Consider the following 19,466-nt stretch of genomic DNA (forward strand, 5'->3'; position numbering starts at 1 on the left):
AACTGACATTTAAAAGTTTCCTGTTTGAGAGAAAGAAGGGAAATTGAATCTTAAAGCCAACAGCTCAGAAGTGCTCGGTCGAGTGGGGTGGCAGGTGGGAAGGGGGGGATAAAGCAGAGACTCAAAATTAAGGTGACTTGTATTTCTAATAGTGATATTACCATGGCAAGAGAAACTGCAAATTATGCTGGATTTCTGAGGAGTCTCATGTGTTCATAGGGTACAGCATATGAACTAATTAAATGCCACCTGGAAGCACTTGGCAAATATTTGCTTACTGATTGCCTTCCAATTGATTTTTAGCCAAATCTCTAAGCAGAGAGCTTCCAGTTTGTTTTTTTATTGCCTCTCCACCATCATGTTGGCACAGTATGGTTAAAGGAATGGCTTGGGGGAATAGTCATCTTTGATTCTCTCTTTTCTTTCACTTTCTACATCCTATCCATCAGCACATCCCGTCAGCTTGACTTCCAAAATATACCGTGAATCAGACCACCTCTCACCATCTCCAATGCTACAATGGGCATCCAACCAACCCCAAATATCACCTGAACCTCTTAATTGATCTCTTTTCTCTTCTTGCCCTGCCCTCATAGTTCACCTTCCATTTTCTAACCACAATGACCTATCTAAAGGGTAAATTAGATGTCAATTCTCTGCCTAGAGTCCTCCAGAACATAGCCCAGGTGACTGTAAATTGGAGAATGGATAGACAAACTGGTAAATTCATACCATGCAATACTATTCAGCAATAAAAAGGAATGAACCAATTCCTCCAACATGGATGCCTCTCGAAAGCATTAGGGTATATAAAAGTTTTACAGGAAAGAGTTTATACTGTATGATTTATTTTACATACAGTTCCAGAACAGGAAAGACTAATCTGGTGGGGGGATATCATAACAGTTTGAGAAGCACCATAGCAATCTCCGGACATACTGAACCAGTGCCTACTATCTCCAAAAATGTGCATCTACCATTAGCGCTTACCTGCCAAACTGGATCAACAGAATGAGGAGAATTCGTAAGTAAACTGTTTTCCCAAATGGTCCCTGTAGAATTCGTGGACCTGTGTGTTAGGAAAAAGAAAAGAGGCCCAAAAGATAAAACTCAAAAGCAATTCCAAAGCTTTGTATATGGTTTGCTTTTTAGATAACATTAAGACATTATCTTTAATTTTGTTAGTTTTCATGGTGTTGGAAAGAAAGAAGGAAGGGAGGGAGGGAGGAAGGAAAGAAGGAAGAAAAGATAGCATATAAATTCATATGCTATCTCGAATTTGCTTTAAAATGCACCAGAAAAAGTGTGAGGGAAAGAAACAAATTGGTGAAATGGTGATAATTTTTGGAACTGAGTGATGAATACATTGAGATTCATTATACTACTCTCTCTACTTTTGTATATGTTTGAAACATTCATAATAAAAACATTTTTTAAAGTCGTCTCAGGTTAGTGACAACTATCAGTCCCACCAAGAGGCACATGTGATAGGAAAGTGTAGTAAGGAATGTTGTGTATTTGCCCCAAAGTGAAGGCTGAAGGGAAATAGGCAAGAAGTAAGGTTTATGGACTGGACCCCTTGGATACATTCCTTCATTTAACACACCCCTCCGTTCCCCATCATAGCTCTGTGAGGTTAAGGGCACCCTAACCAAGTGATTGAATTTAGCATCACCAATCATGGGATAAACTGGTATTGTGTGCCACCTGGTGGAATGTATGGGGAAGAACACATCATTGCTGAAAATGTTTAACCTGAACCTAATCATGAGGCAGCAGTCAAATGCTGAACTTGAGACATTCTACCAGACAATGAGCCTGAACTCTTCAAAACTGTCACTATCATGAAAAGAAAAAAAAAAAAAAAAAATTAAATCAGGCATACTGCTTTAAATTAAAGACTAAAGAGATATGACACCTAAATGCAATGGGTGAACTCTGATTGGAACTAGATTCAAAAAAGAAAGGCTGGAAAAAGCCATTGTGGGTACAATTAGAAACTCGGAAAATGAACAGTGTGCTATATATTTTTGAAAAAATATTAAATGTATTGGGTGTGGCCAATACATTTAATACTGGGAAATTGAGGTTCAGAGAGACAGGGGGTCTTGCCCAAGGATCCACAGCTAGTAAATGGTAGCACCAAAGTGGACCCATGTCTCCCTGCCTCCAGAGCAGGAGCTCTTGGCTGGTGGATGCTTCTTCCTCCTTGGAAGCAGCCCCAGAAAGTCAGAGATGGGGCTGTAGTCTGCAGTGTGTCCAAGGGAATGGTAGTGGCTAAAGATGGTAAAGAAGCACTATTCACTGTTGGCATGGCACCAGAGGCTGTTCTGCTTACTAAGCATATAGAAGAAAATAAAACAGACCAAATAATCCTTGCCCTCATAAAACTTACATTTTCATGGCTTAATTTGTTTCCAGTTTTATTGAGATATATTTGACATACAAACTGTATAAGTTTAAAGTGTACGGCATACTGACTTGATTTACTTATGTATATTGTGAAATGATTACCACATTAAGTTAATATCCATTATCTAATACAGATTTTTTTTAAAGCTTTTTTTTCTAGAGATGGCCATGTTTTTGTCATTCATTCTATTATTGTGGTGTACCACACTGATTTTTCATATGTTGAAAAATCCTTGCATCCCAGGAATAAAACCCACTTAGTCATGATGTATAGAATCCTTTTAATGTGCTGTTGAATTCAGATTGCTAGTGCCATGCTCAACTTCTCTACATTGTTTCTATTTTAGTATATGTGCTGCCAAAGCAAAAACTCTCAGTGGCTTTATTTTTTAATGGGGCATAATGAATTTTATAATGCACTTTGAATTTCAGTTATCAATGAGTAAATGTCTCAAGGAACGCTTTTTTTTTTCCCCCATGCTTGGAACATTAACAAAAATTAAGACACCCTTGGTACTTCTGATTGTTTTCTCTGCAGAACTGGCATCACCTCCTATATAACATACCTCAGCTGAATGTTGGAGAGTGGCTGCTTCTTTGGAAGGTGCCGTGCAACGATTGGACCCATAGGGAGCATCCAGATTGGCCGGTGCCATGAGCCCGTAGGAAACTTGTTTGTAAATACATCCAAATCGCTTAAAATAAATAAGAGTGTGAATAAAGTGGGAATTCGGTTCTTCTGCAACGGATTCAATAATTCAACCTTTACGGTACTTAAAATATAGCCTCTCGCGCAGAGTCATGGGCGAGTGTGTGGAGCCCAGCAGTGGATTCTTCGGATTAAGATTGGAACATATACGCCAGGCACCTGGGACCGTGACGCCCCCGATTCTTCGGGGGGAAAGTTCCAGGGACCATACTTTTGGAAACTTAACAACCGCTACTGGGGAGGGATTTCTGCTTCTGTTTCACAAATCATCGCCCTTGCTGGGCCTGGCCCAGAGCTGGGGAAAGGTTAGCAGAGAGTTAAAATACCTAGGTGCTATTTGTTGACTTCCTGGAAGCCTCCTGCTGGCTGTGGCCCAAGCAGGACACGAAGGAGGAACAGACTCGCTCAACAGGGCGCGAGTCCTGGGGACACGCCGGAAGGGAAATAACACCCAAGCTCATTGCTGAGGAAAGCGGGCACCGGTTCGGAGGGACTGAGCCTCACCGGCCTCTCAGCTTCTGCGCCTGCGCACTGAGCGGCGCCTCGTTGCCTCGCAACAACGCTTGCGCCACGCGCCGCTCGGCGCCCTCGCTCCCTCCGCGCTTGCGCAGCGGTGGGTTTCCGGCCCCGGCCCGGCCCCCGCGCGGGGTCCAGCAGTTGATGGCCGTTGATGGCTGCCGCGGGCCGGAGGAGGATGCTTCGCAGCACCACGTGGGCGGTAGCTTCCCGGTAGGCGGTGCTCGGGGCGGGTAGGAAAGGGGAATTCGCCGGTCAGGGTCCGTGTTTCCATCCTTAACCTGGGCCGCTCACACAACGGGCTCTCTCCTCTTATTTTCTCTCCTTTATCTGCGAAGCAGCTGGAAGTTGCCTCCGGGAATTTTAAGTTAGTTTGGAAGCAGCCCCGGCGTGGGGGGTCCTTCCTTTATCTGGAAACATCCAGGATGGCCCTGGCCAGGTAGCTCAGTTGGTCAGAGCGCCGTCCTGATAAGCCAGGGTTCTGGGGTCATCCCCCGGCAGGGCATATGAAATAACCCATGAATTCATAAATAAGTGGAACAACAAACCCCCGCGTTTCGCTCTCTCCCTCTTCCTTCCACTCTCTCTGAAAAGCAACGGGAAAAGTGTCCTCTGGTGAGGATTAAAAAAAATAAATATATGGGCCTTTCCTTGTAAAAACAAAGACTGTTCTTAGAAACATCCAGGACATGATGGACGCCGCGGAAACGTCACTCCTCCTTGAATTTCAGTAGGAAACTGAGTTATGAAGTTGACTGATACTTTGAAGAAAGGAAAGAAAAAAGGAAAACTACACACACACACACCCCCACACACACACACATTTACATATACAACAAAGACATAGAATAACGTGGAAGAATGAACCAGCAACTGTGATTACCTCAGGGGAGAAGAGACTGGGCGGCTGGAGGACAGGCCTGAAGAGTGGGGTTTTTTGGGGAGGGATGGGGCGGGTTGCATTGTTTGACGTTTGTCCAGTGTGCATGTATTATTTTATAAATGCTTGATGTCAAAATGTAGACATCAAGGAAATTCAGAAATTTAAGAAGTCTGAGTAGAATTCAGTAATGTTTGATAACCTATGTGCGTTTGAAGAAACAAGGTCTTGTATAAACCGCCAAGTCTTCCTGTTTATGTCCGGACGGAGATCTTTGGGGCTGGGGAAGCAGCAGGATACAGGAAAAGAGGAGCCAGGCATTTTCGGAAAATTATCAGCAGTGGCCCTATACAGGAAACAAGTCTTTATCATCTCAATCACTGTCTATTCCTTTTGGATTTGCTGAAGAAAATGGAAAGGTAAGTTTTAGTGTGAGCTCGCTGAACAGGGACATGGGTGTTTATTTTTGTAAAGGAAATTAATTGGGTGTTGACTGGCAGTGTTGAGCCCTGAAGTTCCTCTTTAAGATAAGGAAAACTTCCCTTAGTGAGGAATCTCCGGACAGATGATGGTATATTTCTGCCCCCAGCCTTGCAAGGTAACTTCAGACGCTCTCCTCTAAAGGAAATGGTGAGGAAGAAGTTAGGCAGCTGTGCCTAAGAGGAATTGCACAAGAAAAGCTCATAGTGAAAAAAGACTCTGGCTGGGCACCTCTCATTCCCTGGGTTAACTGAACCAGTTCACCTTCATTCCCCAGGGAGTGGTTAGTGGATCTAGACCAGTTGTAGGAAATTGGGACCAGAGATTGGGGATCCAAAAAGTTGAAAGTGTGACGTCTAAGGCCAGAAGTTAATAATGTTGCTTTTTAGTTTGCCTTCTTTGTAAGTAGGAAGCCAGAAATTGAGCTCCCAAATAAAGTGTTTTAGGAATAGTGTTTCTTAAGTGACTCCAAATGTCAGTACATCTTCAAAGAAATAAATGAAACCTGGTGGTAAGGCATCAATCAGACTGAGCAGTGAGCAGCACCTAGGGATAGAAATTCCCCACAGAAGGAAAAAATAAAAATAACAGGAAAGCATACTTAGTAAATTTTATTTTATTTTTTTTAAAAAAAGAAAAACAATAATTTATGCCTTTGCCAAAATAAAGGATCTTGTCCATATAAATGTTTCTTAGAAAACATACGAAAAGATAATATAATATATATATCAATAAATCAATATTAACATTACAGGCAAAGTAGTAATGATTCTATAACAATGACAAGTAGGGATATTTGTGGCCCTTACAGAGCAGTGTTTCTGGAAGGTCCTATGATTCCTCCTTTTTTTTAGTACAAATATGTCTCCATTTTAAGAAAGCTTGATACATACCTAAATTTAGAAAGTCAATCAATTAAAGGATATTTATTTCCATCACAAAACAATTCTTTACCAAAAACCAACAAAAGTGTTTCTGTAAGGGATTCTTCGAATTAGCAATGTTTCCTAATGCATTTAGAATATAATTAACCAAATACATATGTCCCCAACTTATTTCATTAAAACTATTGCATAAAGTGAGGTATACCTGAAGTTAGGCAGTAACAGAGTTGAGTTTCAGATCTGACTAGAGGGAGTATTTTCTTATAGTATGAGGAAATGGTTGGGGGCCCAAGTTCTCTCACTGTTGTTTCTCTCATCCTGAGCTCTCTTTTTTTTTTTTTTTTTTTTTTGCCTCTACTGCTTGCTGGTAAATTTTGTTCACCTGATACACTCAGAAAAAAAGGAGGAAGTCATTGTGGAAGGGGCAGATTAATGAATTAGTCACTCCAGCAGAGGAGAGTGAGAGAAGAATCTGGGATTCAGAGTGTGCATATGTACAGCTAGGGTAAAGCAGGGGCAATTCTGAGCTATCGATGTGTTTTTGAGGCCTCTCTCCCAGTAGAGGCACCTGACAACCTGAGGAACAGCAGGGCCCAGTCCTGCCCTCTCTGGATGGGACATACTCAGGAGCATGGACTCAGGCCTATTTGTCACACTCCTCATGGCTCCCTTCAGCACTGTGGTAGTGCTGCTCACAGAACTCCTGGATCCGGCTACAGGCCTCCAGCATCATCACTTCAGGGACTGTGATTACCACTCGGAAGAAGTTCGGGTACTCAAAGCACTGCAAAAATAAGAGTCTGTTATTCTCAGAGCAATTGAATCTGGTACTGGACCACCCTAAAATGGCCAGGGCCCTCATCAGCAAGAAGCAGCCCCATTTACTCAAGGCTATCAATCCACTCAGTTCCCATCATTGGGACACTAAGTCAGTAACTGAGTTAATTCATCTTAAAAGGGACTCATTTGGGACAAGCTTGATTTCATCTGGAATGTCCCACCACACCTTTTCTTCCCAGTACGGATGGGATAACGATGGAGAGAACCAAATTTTAAGTAGAGGCCATGAGACACGTCAGTTTGAATCTTATCAAATGAGAATACATTTTGTTGGGGGAGGAAAGGTCAGGCTAAAGAGAAGCTCAGGGAGAGCTCCAGAGGCTCCAGAAGCTGTTGAGAATGTCTTGAGAGATGTATAAGCACTCACCGTTGCAGGGAGGCAATGGACAGATTGTTCAGCAACTAACCGCTCCGTGAACTCCACGTCATTCTCAAATTCTGGGAAATGTTCCATCTCAATTTCAACCTATACCAGTAACAAGGAGAGAGAAACTTATCAGGAGGGAAAATAGGCCAACTGCCTATGCCAGAAATTAAGGTAGGGACTGCTCTAAAAAGTATCTTGGAACTCTACAACTGATAACTAATTTGATGAATAAGTTCTAGCACTTTTAAGCTCATGGAATTTTTCACAATGAAAAGAGAATATGTTTATATTAACAGTTTATTGAAGGGTTCCTTCCTGTATGCTGATAAATGAAAGCTGAAAATAGAATGCCAGTATTTCTCAAAAAAGAAATGATTAGTCTCATGGGCCAGGCAATTCTTGATTACAGGGAACTTTTCCACCCATTGCAAGATATTTAGCATGCCTAGCCCACAAAATGCCAACAGCACCCCCTGGTCATTCTGAAAACAAACAAAATTCCCGTACATTCCCAAACACTCCTTGGGGACCTATCATTCCCAGTTGAGAACTACAGTGGTGTAGAAAGCCTCTTATTTATGTCTTATTTCTTCCCCCTGTGTACATATCAAGTGAGTATATTAAGGAATTAATTCATTTTAAGAGGGTTTTGTTTGGTTTGGTTTTAAACACTGAGCTTAGATCATGTCAGGAGAACAATTCAGAGCAAGGTAATTCCTAGACTGACTGGCTCAGGAGCCTCACTCTTTGTGAGCCCTGCAGACCGGCTTTCCTTTGCCTTACCAGAAGTGACTGCCACCCACATTCTTACCATGAGGTACATGGCCCCAGAAGGGCGGACTGGCCGGAGTCCAGGGATGGCAGCCAACGCCCCATAGCACAGGTCAGCATTGGACTACAAGAGAAAGCAGATTAAAAGTTAAGTAAAAGGGAAAACAAGTCATTAAAAGGAGAGCCCACATCAAGGTCAAGGAACCTAAGTTTGCCCTACTGGCATAAGGAGTCAACAAGAAAAAAACCTGCCACATGAAACTTTGGACCAGGAGCAGAGGAATTGCCGGAAGTCAGAAATGTATGGGTGGACACCTGCACTGATGCCACTTCCTGCTTTGGAAGCACCAGCAGGGAACATTGCTCCAGAAATGAGGACCCATTATTCCTAATTCCACTGATGGCCTTCCCTGACCCCCAAAGTGAAAGGCCACAGGATGCCCTTACCTTGAGGAAGCTTAGAGTATCCTGGTAGAACTCTTGAGTGGTGCGACGCAGGATGCTTTTCAAAGCTCCCTGGACAATAGTGCAGGGTCCCAGGATCCGCTGACTCAGCTTCACCAGCCCGTCTCGGATCTAAAAGCCCCCCAGCAAACACATTATTTAGCCTTTCTTAAGCATCTTGGCTTTGGGAACTCTGGTTATGACAATTCTTTCTATCAGTTTTTATATCTCTGAAGAAGTGATGGTGCCTAGTGTCGTTCTTAGATCAGACCACCTGCGTTTGTAGTCCAGCTCTGCTATGCACCTGCTGTGTGACTCTGGGAAAATTATACAACGTCTCTGTGCCTCATTTTTCTCAACTATCTATAAAATGGAGATAATACGAATACTGGCCTCATAGGGTTGTTGGGAGGATTAAATTAAAATAATATATATCTAGCCCTGCCGGGCATGGCTCAGGAGTTGAACATCGACCTAGGATCCAGGAGATCACAGTTCGATTCCCAATCAGGGCACATGCCTGGGTTGCGGGCTCGATCCCTAGTCGGGGACGTGCAGAACGCAGCCGATCGATGACTCTCTCATCATTGATGTTTCTCTCTCTCTCTCTCTCTCCCTCTCCTTTCCTCTCTCTGAAATCAATAAAGGTATATTTTTTAAAACATAATAATAACATATATAAAGTACTGGCACTTTGTACACCTACAAACAATATTAGGTGTATTACTGCTATTCTTTCCTTTTTTCTGGTCCAAAAATTGGAGACAGATGCAACTTCTTCACAGAGCCAGGTGCAGAAAAACAACCTGGAGAGGACGCAGCACCATCTTTACCTGACACCTCTCCAGGCATCCAGAACTACAGGGCTGGGAAGAAAGAGAAAAACACAAAACACCCGCCTCCTACCCACTATGCACACAAAGTAAATATACATCCCAGTGAGACATACCACATTGCTCTCACCTCATTGCCAAAAATGTCTTTTCGGTCATGAATGAGGATCCAGCCCAACCTCCAGCCAGGAACCAGCCAACGCTTGGCCAGCCCTCCACAGGACAGGATGGGGACATTGCTGCTGAGGGTGGCCAGAGGCTCAAATTTGGAATCCGAAAACACCTGAGGAGGAGAAGAGCCTGTTGTAGTTGTCTTCTTGCTCTCCTCCAAATCCCATGCCTCCTTCACTTTTCCTTATATCATCAGGGGCAAGGCCCCGGATTCGGGGGCTCACTCATCCCTACACTGAAGCATGATTGGGCTCCCAAGAGGCTTCAACATTGAACCTGATGCATGGTCTCGATTAAAGGAAGCCTAAAATGAGGAAACTGACCCTACCCCTGTAATATGGACAACCCCTTAAAGCCAGTTCTAGAGAATGAATGGCTGTTAGAGTTCCAGATTTAAAAATATCATATGGGTCCACGGTCATTCCTGTCACATGGGCCCAAATATGTTGCAGAATTATTTGGATTTTAGAAAGGTTATATAGCACATGTACCATCTGTTATGTAACACCCCAGAGCACTCTGGGATGGCACTCGTAATCAAGAATATTAAATTTCTGCCCTTTCCCCTACACTCTTATACAGATCCGTAAGTGAGAAAAATAGAAATCTACAAATTCTTTATATCAGCCAAGTCAGGTTTTGCCACCAAATGAATTCCAAAAATCTTGGGACTTTTTTCATAGCTTTCTGGATTTCAGACAACCTGCTGAGGAGTCGTAGATCTACGTATTTGTGCAGGGATATTGATTTGCTGTGTTGAAATGATTAGGAGTTGCTTCTGATTATTTTAGATGCCACCTCGAAAGGTCCCACGAAATAATTTGGAATGGAGGTTATTGCCATGAGATTTCCTGCCCAAGACTCACCATGTCTCCATAGATCTCATCAGCTAAGATGGGGACACACTGCCTTGCAGCCACTGAAAAGAAAAGAAACATGGAAATTGTTAACGTGCATTGCCTATCGACTTTGCACTTATTATTGACCTGGGCTTATCATACTCTGCCTTTCATGTTTTTGTGCTTCGTCTTCCTCTTTAAGAACTGTAAGTTCTTATTACACTCTTCTGGGGTACAAGGCCTAAATTTGCCATTTAATTAACTAGATAGTTCAGGCCCTCTCTTCTACATCATGGGAGTGGTAGAGTGGCAAGTATTTCCTCTTTTTCTCCTTCTTTTAGGCAAGTCCTACCATTCCAAGGTCACACTATTCACTAGAGACCCCAGCGGAGCTCCCTGACCTCCACCCCAGGCTTGGGGCTTACTGGCGGGCTCCTTCTCATTCTAAGAAATGGCCGAAGGGCTACATCCCCATCTCCTCCCCTGTCAAGTAAAGTGTGCTGGACTCACCAGCCAGAATCTTCTGGAGATGACTCCTACTGAACACTGACCCACAGGGGTTTGATGGATTATTGACAATGAGACAAGCTGTCTTTTCATCAATCAGAGATTCCAGTTGTTTCAGGTCAGTTTCCCAAGACTTCTCTGGCTGGGGAGGAAGAAAGGGTGAGACTAAGATGATTCTGAAAAATTTAGGGGGACTACTCATTTAACTCAATGGTGTAATATAAATAATAAAATGTATCTGCAGTCTGGGCCACCCACTTCCAGATCTTTTTCTGCTAAGATAATGCTCATATATTTTTACAAAGTAGTACTCGAGCACTTGTGTCTAAAATTAAAGTCATTTACCAATAAATTGTAGAGCTTGACCTCAATCCCCATAGATTCAGCCAAAGTCCTGTAGAGAGAGAAACCGGGTCTCGGAACTAGGATGTTTTGCCCTGGGTTGGCCAACACAGCTAAACACAGTTCAATAGCCTGACTGCAGCCACTTGTCAGAATGACATCCTGTAAAGAAAAAAAATAAAAGGTTCATTTTGTTAGTGGTACCAACTGCAACAGGAGAAAGGAAATTGTCAGATGGGTGTGTGGGGAACAAAGATAAGCTTACTTTTGCAAGTTCTAAGTAAAGTAGTAGGGACTGTACTAAGCCAAAAATGAAAGAAATTAACATGCTTATATATGTCCCTATCTAAAGGTGGTTGAACATGTTGGCCACTTAAAAGAAATAAACCACTTAAAAAAGGATAGGTCAGCTGTGACTCAGCCAACTTCCATGACAGATCATTATGACCTTGGGTCTTTTCGCCTGGTTATTTATTTACTTTTGACCAGAGAGTTGGAGCCTGGCTCTTCTCTGAAATGTAGATGAAGGGCACCTTTTATGTTAAGAAATGTTGACTCCACACAGTAAACAAGAGGTGAGGGTGGCATTTATACTTGGCATTGCCATCAATTCAGTATGTTGTGGTAGATCAGTCTTCCTAAAGTGGATGAGGGAAGCTACAAATTTTAAAAAGAACCTATTGGTAAAAATAAAAAAATTTTTAAATTTTCTCTGGCGTTTGTGAATTACTGGTTTTCAATGATCTTTTGCAGAGACTCAAACACAGAGTGACCTGGGAGTCCTTTGAGCCTCCTTGAGACAGACACCACATAAGCTGTATGCAATGTCATTATCATACTGGAATGACATTAAATACTGATTAGTGTCCCCATTACATAGGAAGTCCTCCGATTGTTAAAGGGAAACCATCTCCAGCCTTTGTTCCCCTGATACCCTTATTTGTGGAACAGAAATAATGAAAAGGATATATAGTTTGCCCAATATTGCTTCAGAGCTGGTTCCTTGTCTAAGGCTCACCTTAGCTTCCAGGGGCGCCTCGGGGCAGTGGTAGTAAGAAGCAATCTCCTCCCGACTGGACAGGTAACCTGAAGGAAAGGAGCACAGGAGGAAGCTGGAAGTTCTCACCCCACAACTGACAGCTATAGCCTAGAGTCACAGAGCTTCAGGGCCTCCTTTTGTCCCTGCTCAGAGTGCATACTACTCAGTTTAGCTCTCGGCCGTTGTAGATAAAGGAGATTAACTTTATATTCGAAATTTTTAAAATAAGCACAAATATATAAATAATAACAAGAAAGAGCTCCCCAAACTATGAACAGTTGTAATATAAGAGTGTGATACAGTGGGTCCATTTTAAGTTTTTTAAATTATATCCCTATTTGTGTTTCTGTACAACTTTTTTCTTTTAAAACATAGTCTTATACATTATTTTGAAATGCTGGCTTACAATCTTGAAGGATAGACAGTTGCATGCAAATGATCATGTTTTGCAAAACTGCTCTTCAAAAAGATCGTCTCTGGTTAGCAAGGCGAGAAGCAATATTTTATAGTGTTTGTTAATTTAGCAGGTAGAGATGGATCTCTTGAAGTTATAGAGATCAGCACTTCTTTGATTACTAATAAAGAAGAGCATTTTTCCAAGATATAGTTTATATTATTATTTTGTGTGTTTTTTGGTTCGAGTGTTCAGATCCTTTGAATATTTAAGAGAGTTGGCTTTGGTTTTTCAGGTTGAATCAATTCTCTAATGCTTTGATTATAAAAGTCACTACAAGCTTTTTTTATAGCCTAACTTTTGGTCTTATTTTGTTTTGATTTTTGTTGTATGAGACTTTATAAAATGTAAATAATCTACCTAAAAATCATGTCCCTGAGACCTCTTTGAAGTGTTTTTAAAATTCTGTTTTAGCATGAAACTGAATTGTTATTCTGCCTTAAGAATACGTTTCTGTGTGCACATAAACACGGGAGGAAAATGTGTGACACTGAAACAAAGTCAAGGAATCACTTATTTTACCAAAATGTTTAGCATGTAAATGTCTCATAGATGGAGAGAGTTAAACCTAAATAAGAATAATTCTGTCAGAAGCAACCTTCTATTCTTCAATAGGATAGTCTATTCTTTGTTGTTTATTTCTCTTTAATATGAAACAACTACAACTTTATTGGGAGTGAGATCAGGACCATAATTAAAACAAGCATTGACTACACAGAGAAGGAGAAATATAGCCAAGCAGCTTAACTTAGGACCTAGAGGGCTCAGTGAGCAAGCAGCTACACCCAAGTTCAAGGCCTTCATTTGAGAATTAGCAATGACAGGATAGGAGCATTATTTGAGAAATAAGTATGTGATGGGAGCCTAGAGGGGAGATGCCAGTATGTCAAAGAAAGCCAGGAAAGAAGTTGGACCTTGAAGCTCATGTTTAAATATCCTAAGACCCCTTTCCCCAAATCCAGATGGCCGGTTTATCTTGGCCTCTCCTTAGGAACTATGCATTGGGAAAGCAAGGAGAATGCTAGAAATTCATTCCTATTGGAAGAGCAGTAAAGACTTGGAAGCCACCACTTAGAGTCTCGGGAGAAGCTTACCAATGGAGGGGGCGTAGCCGTTATACTTCCCCGAGTCCAGGGCATCCTTCATTGCCTGGGTAACTTCTGGGTCTGTAGGCAGGTTTCCAAACACAGTAGGGTCCCCTTTTCATGGGAGAAAAAAAAGCCACCAAGAGGTTACTCTTCCATGCCCAGTGCTCAGACTCACCCTCCACTCCCATCTTCTCCCATCAGCCCAGGAGGACGGGGGTGAGAGGAACAATGACCACCCCTTAGTCGAGTGCCCCAACTCACCAATCGACAGAGAAATCACGGTTTTGTCTGGGTTTGGCTTCACCTTCATGCTGTCCACGATGGCCCGGATGGGATTGAAAGTTTTGTTGGACATGTCCGAGGGCTTCACGGACCACCTGGCCTTCCTGCCTTTCGCTTTTCCCGGCATGGAGCTTCTCCCCCCGATGTTGACATGCACATCCACAACGGAGGGGAGGTTGCCGCTGCCATTCATCTGAATCACGTATGGATCCATCACTAGCAAAGTCTGTGGAGACAAAAGGAGGTCGCAGCGACACTAAGCACAGGGCACCAGCTTGGGTGGCTATATTTGGACCTAAACATAGGGGTGACCTCATTGGACATCTCTTTCCAAACTTTTTTCTTTGTTTCGCTGCTTTCTCATGAAGAGTAGCTGTGTTATGAATGAGGGGAGTTTTAAGACCTTTTGCTCAGATGGAAACTAAAGCAAGAACCCATCCTATAACGTTGGCAGAGAGCCTTCTGTTGATAACGGCGGGATTCGCGACGTGCAACCCTAGTCCTCATAAAAGCTTAACTATGATATCAGTGAAACTGAGGACAAATGACATGAAAACTCTTACACAACCAAAGAATATGTGTTTCCTCTTTCCTATGCAGTGCCTGTCCAAGAAAAATGTGTCCCTAACACATCAACAGACTGTATCTTGCCTTCTGCAAACAAGAACCAAGAAATTTAGTGTTAATATTGTCGGTGGTAAAAATAAAGCACTATCCTATAAGCACCTTTCCTGTGGAAAAAGAAGTCAATACACCACAAAGGAAAAAGCATACACCCAACCCCCACCACCAGATTAGCTGAGGCCTGAAATTTTACCTTTCAAGTCAAGGAGAAGCAAGCAGCCTCCAAGTAGCCAAACCGGAAAGCTGTCTTAATTCTTCTTTGACAAGTGACAGTGAACTCAGATGCAATTCCTGACTCCTGAAATACTCTCCACAAATGGGCGTTGGGCCTGAAACTTTTCTGCTATTGGTCAGATTGAGACCTGGGCAGCCAGCCCTCTTCTTTCCTCCCCTTTTCACTTTTTGTTGCTTCTCACCTCTAACTCTACTCCCACCCCCCACAGACCAAATCGGGGGGGGGGGGGGGGGGGGGGGGGGGGGGGGGGGGGGGCGGGATTTGTCCTCATGAAACACCTGGAATTCTCTGTTAACTCTTTCTAGGCAGTTGGTGAGATGCTGGAGAAGACTGTCAGAGGGGTAGCTGTGGCTATAACGTAATTTTTATTAAATTTTTTTGTTACAAAACAATCTGTTAACCATACCTGAAGCCTGTATGTTCATATTGACCATCATCACCCCAATAACTTTAATGAAGTGTTAAAATTGTAAGTAAATAAATAAATAACAAAACAAAAAACCCTAACCTAACATTTTAACAGTACAGAAATGTGCAGAGTAAAAAGTGAGAGGCCTTCCTTGCACTTTGCTATCATTCTCGGGGGCAAGCAGTGGTAACAATATGGCCTTTTCTACCAATTCACCAAGAAGGAGCAATGATGGGAGGGAGGGAGGGAGGGAGGGAGGGAGGGAGGGAGGGAGGGAGGGAGGGAGGGAGGGAGGGAGGGAGGGAGGGAGGGAGGGAGGGAGATGATAGATACATAGATACATACAGATTTTCAAAGCACAGATGGGATCATGCTCTACAACTTCTTCCACAACATATTTGTTTACTTCCTACCTCTGGGGCTCTTTTCCCCGTCAGTCTACAAAGTTCTATGCCAGTCAGAACAAACTGGGCAGCTGAAGTAAATCAAGGCCCCCCTAACAAATATCTTAAAAGCATGGGGTCTTCCAGGCAACCGAAGCCTGCGCAATTTTATTCTTATACTGGGAATTTCTTTCATTCACCTGCTATGGGGTTACTGGAAGAATAAGGTGTCAGGTGAGATCTAAACAAAACAAGGTTGCTAAGCAAGCACAGCAGAGATCTCAGCATTCCTGTGAGCCTGTGAAAAATGCAACCCATTCAAGGGTTAAGAGAAACCCCAGTGACCCCGTGGCTCAGATTCTGTCTGTTTGTTTATTGGGAGATGAAGAGCCATTATCTAGTTCTTTCTCCTCCATCTACTTTTCGGTGACGGTGACCAGTCTCCAGGCGGGTTGAATAACCTTTTGTTTGTTGGCCCTTGCATTTGTTAAGGCTGTGAAGAGCTTGTCTAATGCATTCTCTCCCGCTCCTGCGTTGGCCCGTCATGTCACCAGCAGAGTGGCAGGAGCCCCAGGCAAGGGCAGGAAGCCACCTGGGCAAACAGAATTCAAGCTCTGAAGCTGGAGCCCCCAGCCCTAAGCTAGATAAGAGGCGGCTCTGTTTCAAAAGGTGAATACATAACCCTGTCTCCATAATGTCCAAAGATACGGAAAAGGAGAGTCTTGAGTCAACTCTGCTATTGGACACCCGATGGCTTGTTTGTCGTCGTAAATTCAGTTAAACGTATATACAGGAGCATACTTCACAGGCTAGACAGGGCTGGCCTTTTGTAGTAGCCAATACAGTGAGAACATGGTATTGATTCCAAAGCACACAGATTTCGTCTAGAGAGAAGCCCATTCTTTTCTAAATGTTTTTATTCCACTGCCCTCCATTTAAAATATAATGCATTTGTACTGAAGAAAATCAGAAAAAAAGCTAAAAGCATTTATAACCCCACCAACATTCTTATTTTACTCCCATACAGTTGGGATCTTGTTCTATATACATATTTTTCAAAGTGAGATAAATTCACATGAAAAATTCACCATTTTAGCCATTTCAAAGTGGAAGATTCAGTGGTTTGTAGTACACTCACAATGTTGTGCAACCACTACCACCACCAAATTCCAAAACACTTTCATTAAAAAGCCACTCTGCATCCCAGCCCCTGGCAACCATGAATCTACTTTCTGTCTCTATGGGTTTGCCTATTTCTGACATTTCATATAAATGGATTCATGCCACATGTGGCCTTTTGTGTCTAACTTCTGTCAGTTGGCAAATGTTTTTAAGGTTCATCCATGTCGTGCTTGTATCGGTACTCCATTCCTTTTCATGGCTGAATAATATTCCATTGCATGGATATACCACATTTGTTATTCCATTCACCAACTGGTGGACACCGGCTTGTTTACATTTTTTGGCTACTATGAATTATGCTACTATTAACACTTGTATACAAATTCTTGTGTCAACATATATATATTCCAAGTCACTTGGATAGTTTTTGCTTTATGAATTTTAAAATTATATCATGAATTTTTCCCATGTTATGCAAAACATTCTATCATAAAGTATCAGAATTTATTAAATAATTTTCCTATTGTTGGACATGATGTGGAGTCTAGTTTTTATCATTATAAGTAATGCTAGTTCATATATTATAAGTATAAATGGTAGTTTGTACATTTATTATTTCCTTAAGATAAGTTTTTCTGTATATTGATTTACTGCATTGAAGAAAATAAACATTTACTTTTAGTTTTTTTAGTTATTAAAGTATAATATATCCTCATATAATAAATTCAAATATAGATTTTATAAACTAAACTCTGACACCTTTCCCCACAATCCCACTCCAGAAAGATGCCACTTTAGCCATTTCTTATGTATCTTTCCAAGTGTTTCCTATGTCTATACAATACTTATATAGCTGGTCTTGGAGTTTATATATATATGTATAAAATTTGTTCTCTATAATTTGTTCTCTAGCTGCCACTAGTCATAAGTGGCTATTGAGTACTCGTAATGTGTTTTGTCTGAGTTGAGATGTATTGCTGGTGTAAAATACACATCAGGTTTCAAAGACATATAAAAAGAATGTAAAATATCTCATTAATTATTTTGTTGATTACATGCTTAAATAGTATGCTGGATATACTGGGTGAAATAAAGTACATTATTAAAATTAATTTCACCTATTTTTAAGTTTTAAAATATTTCTACTAGAAAATTTGAAATGACTATGCATTTGCATTCTGTTTCTGTCAGACAATGCTGTTCTTTAGCTTACTTTTGAAAACATCTTAACAATATGTTGTGTGGATATTCTTTCCATTTTCGTGCATTGAGATCAACTTCACTCCTTCTTATAGTGTTTAACCATTCCGTCCTTTTGGACATGGGCACCTTCCCTTTTTTTTTTTTCTATTACAGATAAAGCATATTGAACACAATTGTTATTTATGATCAGGAATTTTTATAAGTATCTTGTAATTTGTGGGATAGTTTCCTGGAAATAGAATCATATTTCAAATACTGATAGACCTGCCAAACTGATCAATAGATAAGACATATTTGTGTGTTTCTTCTTCTTAATGTCCTATTTTAACAACTTCTTGGAGCTTAGACTGCCTGTCAGGACAACATCTCCAGCTTGAAGGGTAACACAGGGAATCAACTGAGTGTTCTCTAGGTGGACAGAATCTCAGAGGCTAAGACTCTTCTTGATACGGCCTTAGCAAAAGTCAAGTCAAGCAAGGATGGGATTTTCTTGAAGTTAGAACCTACTCAAGGTTTGGACTTTCAAGGATCCCAGCTACTCATGAGACTCAGGTTCAACTCCCCCTCCCACACACCCACACAGCCTAAAGCCTTGGTGTCCTGTCCCCAGTTGGACCTTAAAACAGGAGCCTTAGATTGTTCAAATGATCCAGGGCAGCCTCAGTACCAGCCCAGTTTTCTAAATATTTTTGCAATTAAAGATTTTTTCAGGTCATCTTGAGCTGAATATTGTCGGAAATGGAAGTCTCTTTCCTTGTTCATTTGAAATGTCACCTTTACCTTACACTGAATTCCTGAGTCTTCCTGGAACTTTTATGGAATATTCTATCCTAGAATGAATGGTTTTACAGTTGTTGATACATATTTGCCAGCTTGCTTTCAGAAGGGCTCCTTCCTACCTATCAGTAATTGTGTGCAAACCCTGGGAATGATTTTCTCAAAAAATCTTTGCCATATTGATTGACAGAGGAAAGGGTACTAAAGTGTTGCTGTTATTTCTGTTCTTTTTATTTTAGTGAGGGGGTCACTTTTCAAATATTTATTAGCTTTTCATGATTTGTGAATTATCTGTTCACATCCCTCACCTGTCTTGCAGGGGGACCCATGTTTTTCTTAGGTCAGACCTGGGCCTGTGAAGGCACCGCAGGGCAACGCAACAGCTGCTCTGAGATCATCAGCCCAGCCTCCCCTGTCTCAACTAGTCTGGCTCAGACTCCGGGGTTTACAGATCAAAGAACAGTCAGCAGCACGAGACTGTAAAGGGTGGTCTGCAAACAGAGCAGCTGACGCAGATTCTGCAGGGCCCAGGGTGGGTTAAGGGGGCAGGGACTGCTGTGCCCGCCCTCATTCAGTAGCTGACAACTGAACCTAGGCCAGAAGGAAAAACAGACAAAGCAAACAGTTTTGGTAATACCCCTCTTCTTAGCCCGTGTTTTCTCTCAATAGAAAGCTGTGCTGGGGGGGGTGGCGGTAGTGAACAAATTAGAGGACCCCCTGCTCTACTTAGGAAGTCTTAGTGCCACCAAGTACACTCCACTGGGCAGCCAGGGCCCAATACACTGTAGAAATACTCACAAAATCTAAACCAACCAGGCATAGTTAAGACTCTCATTTAAAAATCAAAGAACACCT

The 19,466-nt window shown here is 42.0% G+C and overlaps 1 protein-coding gene across 1 annotated transcript; it reads right to left on the reverse strand.

The window, feature by feature from the left end:
• Window positions 1-5,654: 5,654 nt before the first annotated feature.
• TAT (tyrosine aminotransferase) lies at window positions 5,655-14,733 on the reverse strand. The gene is made up of 12 exons (XM_016197724.2): window positions 14,676-14,733; window positions 13,838-14,084; window positions 13,583-13,687; window positions 12,014-12,081; window positions 10,999-11,157; window positions 10,657-10,795; window positions 10,174-10,226; window positions 9,267-9,419; window positions 8,307-8,435; window positions 7,900-7,983; window positions 7,089-7,187; window positions 5,655-6,665 (listed from the first exon to the last, which is right to left on the reverse strand). The coding sequence occupies exons 2-12, from the start codon at window positions 14,070-14,072 to the stop codon at window positions 6,525-6,527; spliced, it is 1,365 nt and encodes a 454-aa protein (XP_016053210.2). The 5' UTR covers window positions 14,073-14,084; window positions 14,676-14,733; the 3' UTR covers window positions 5,655-6,524.
• Between the last annotated feature and the right edge of the window lie 4,733 nt (window positions 14,734-19,466).

The sequence above is a fragment of the Miniopterus natalensis genome, chromosome 18, assembly GCF_054644295.1.
Source record: "Miniopterus natalensis isolate mMinNat1 chromosome 18, mMinNat1.hap1, whole genome shotgun sequence".
Taxonomy (NCBI): Eukaryota; Metazoa; Chordata; class Mammalia; order Chiroptera; family Miniopteridae; genus Miniopterus; species Miniopterus natalensis.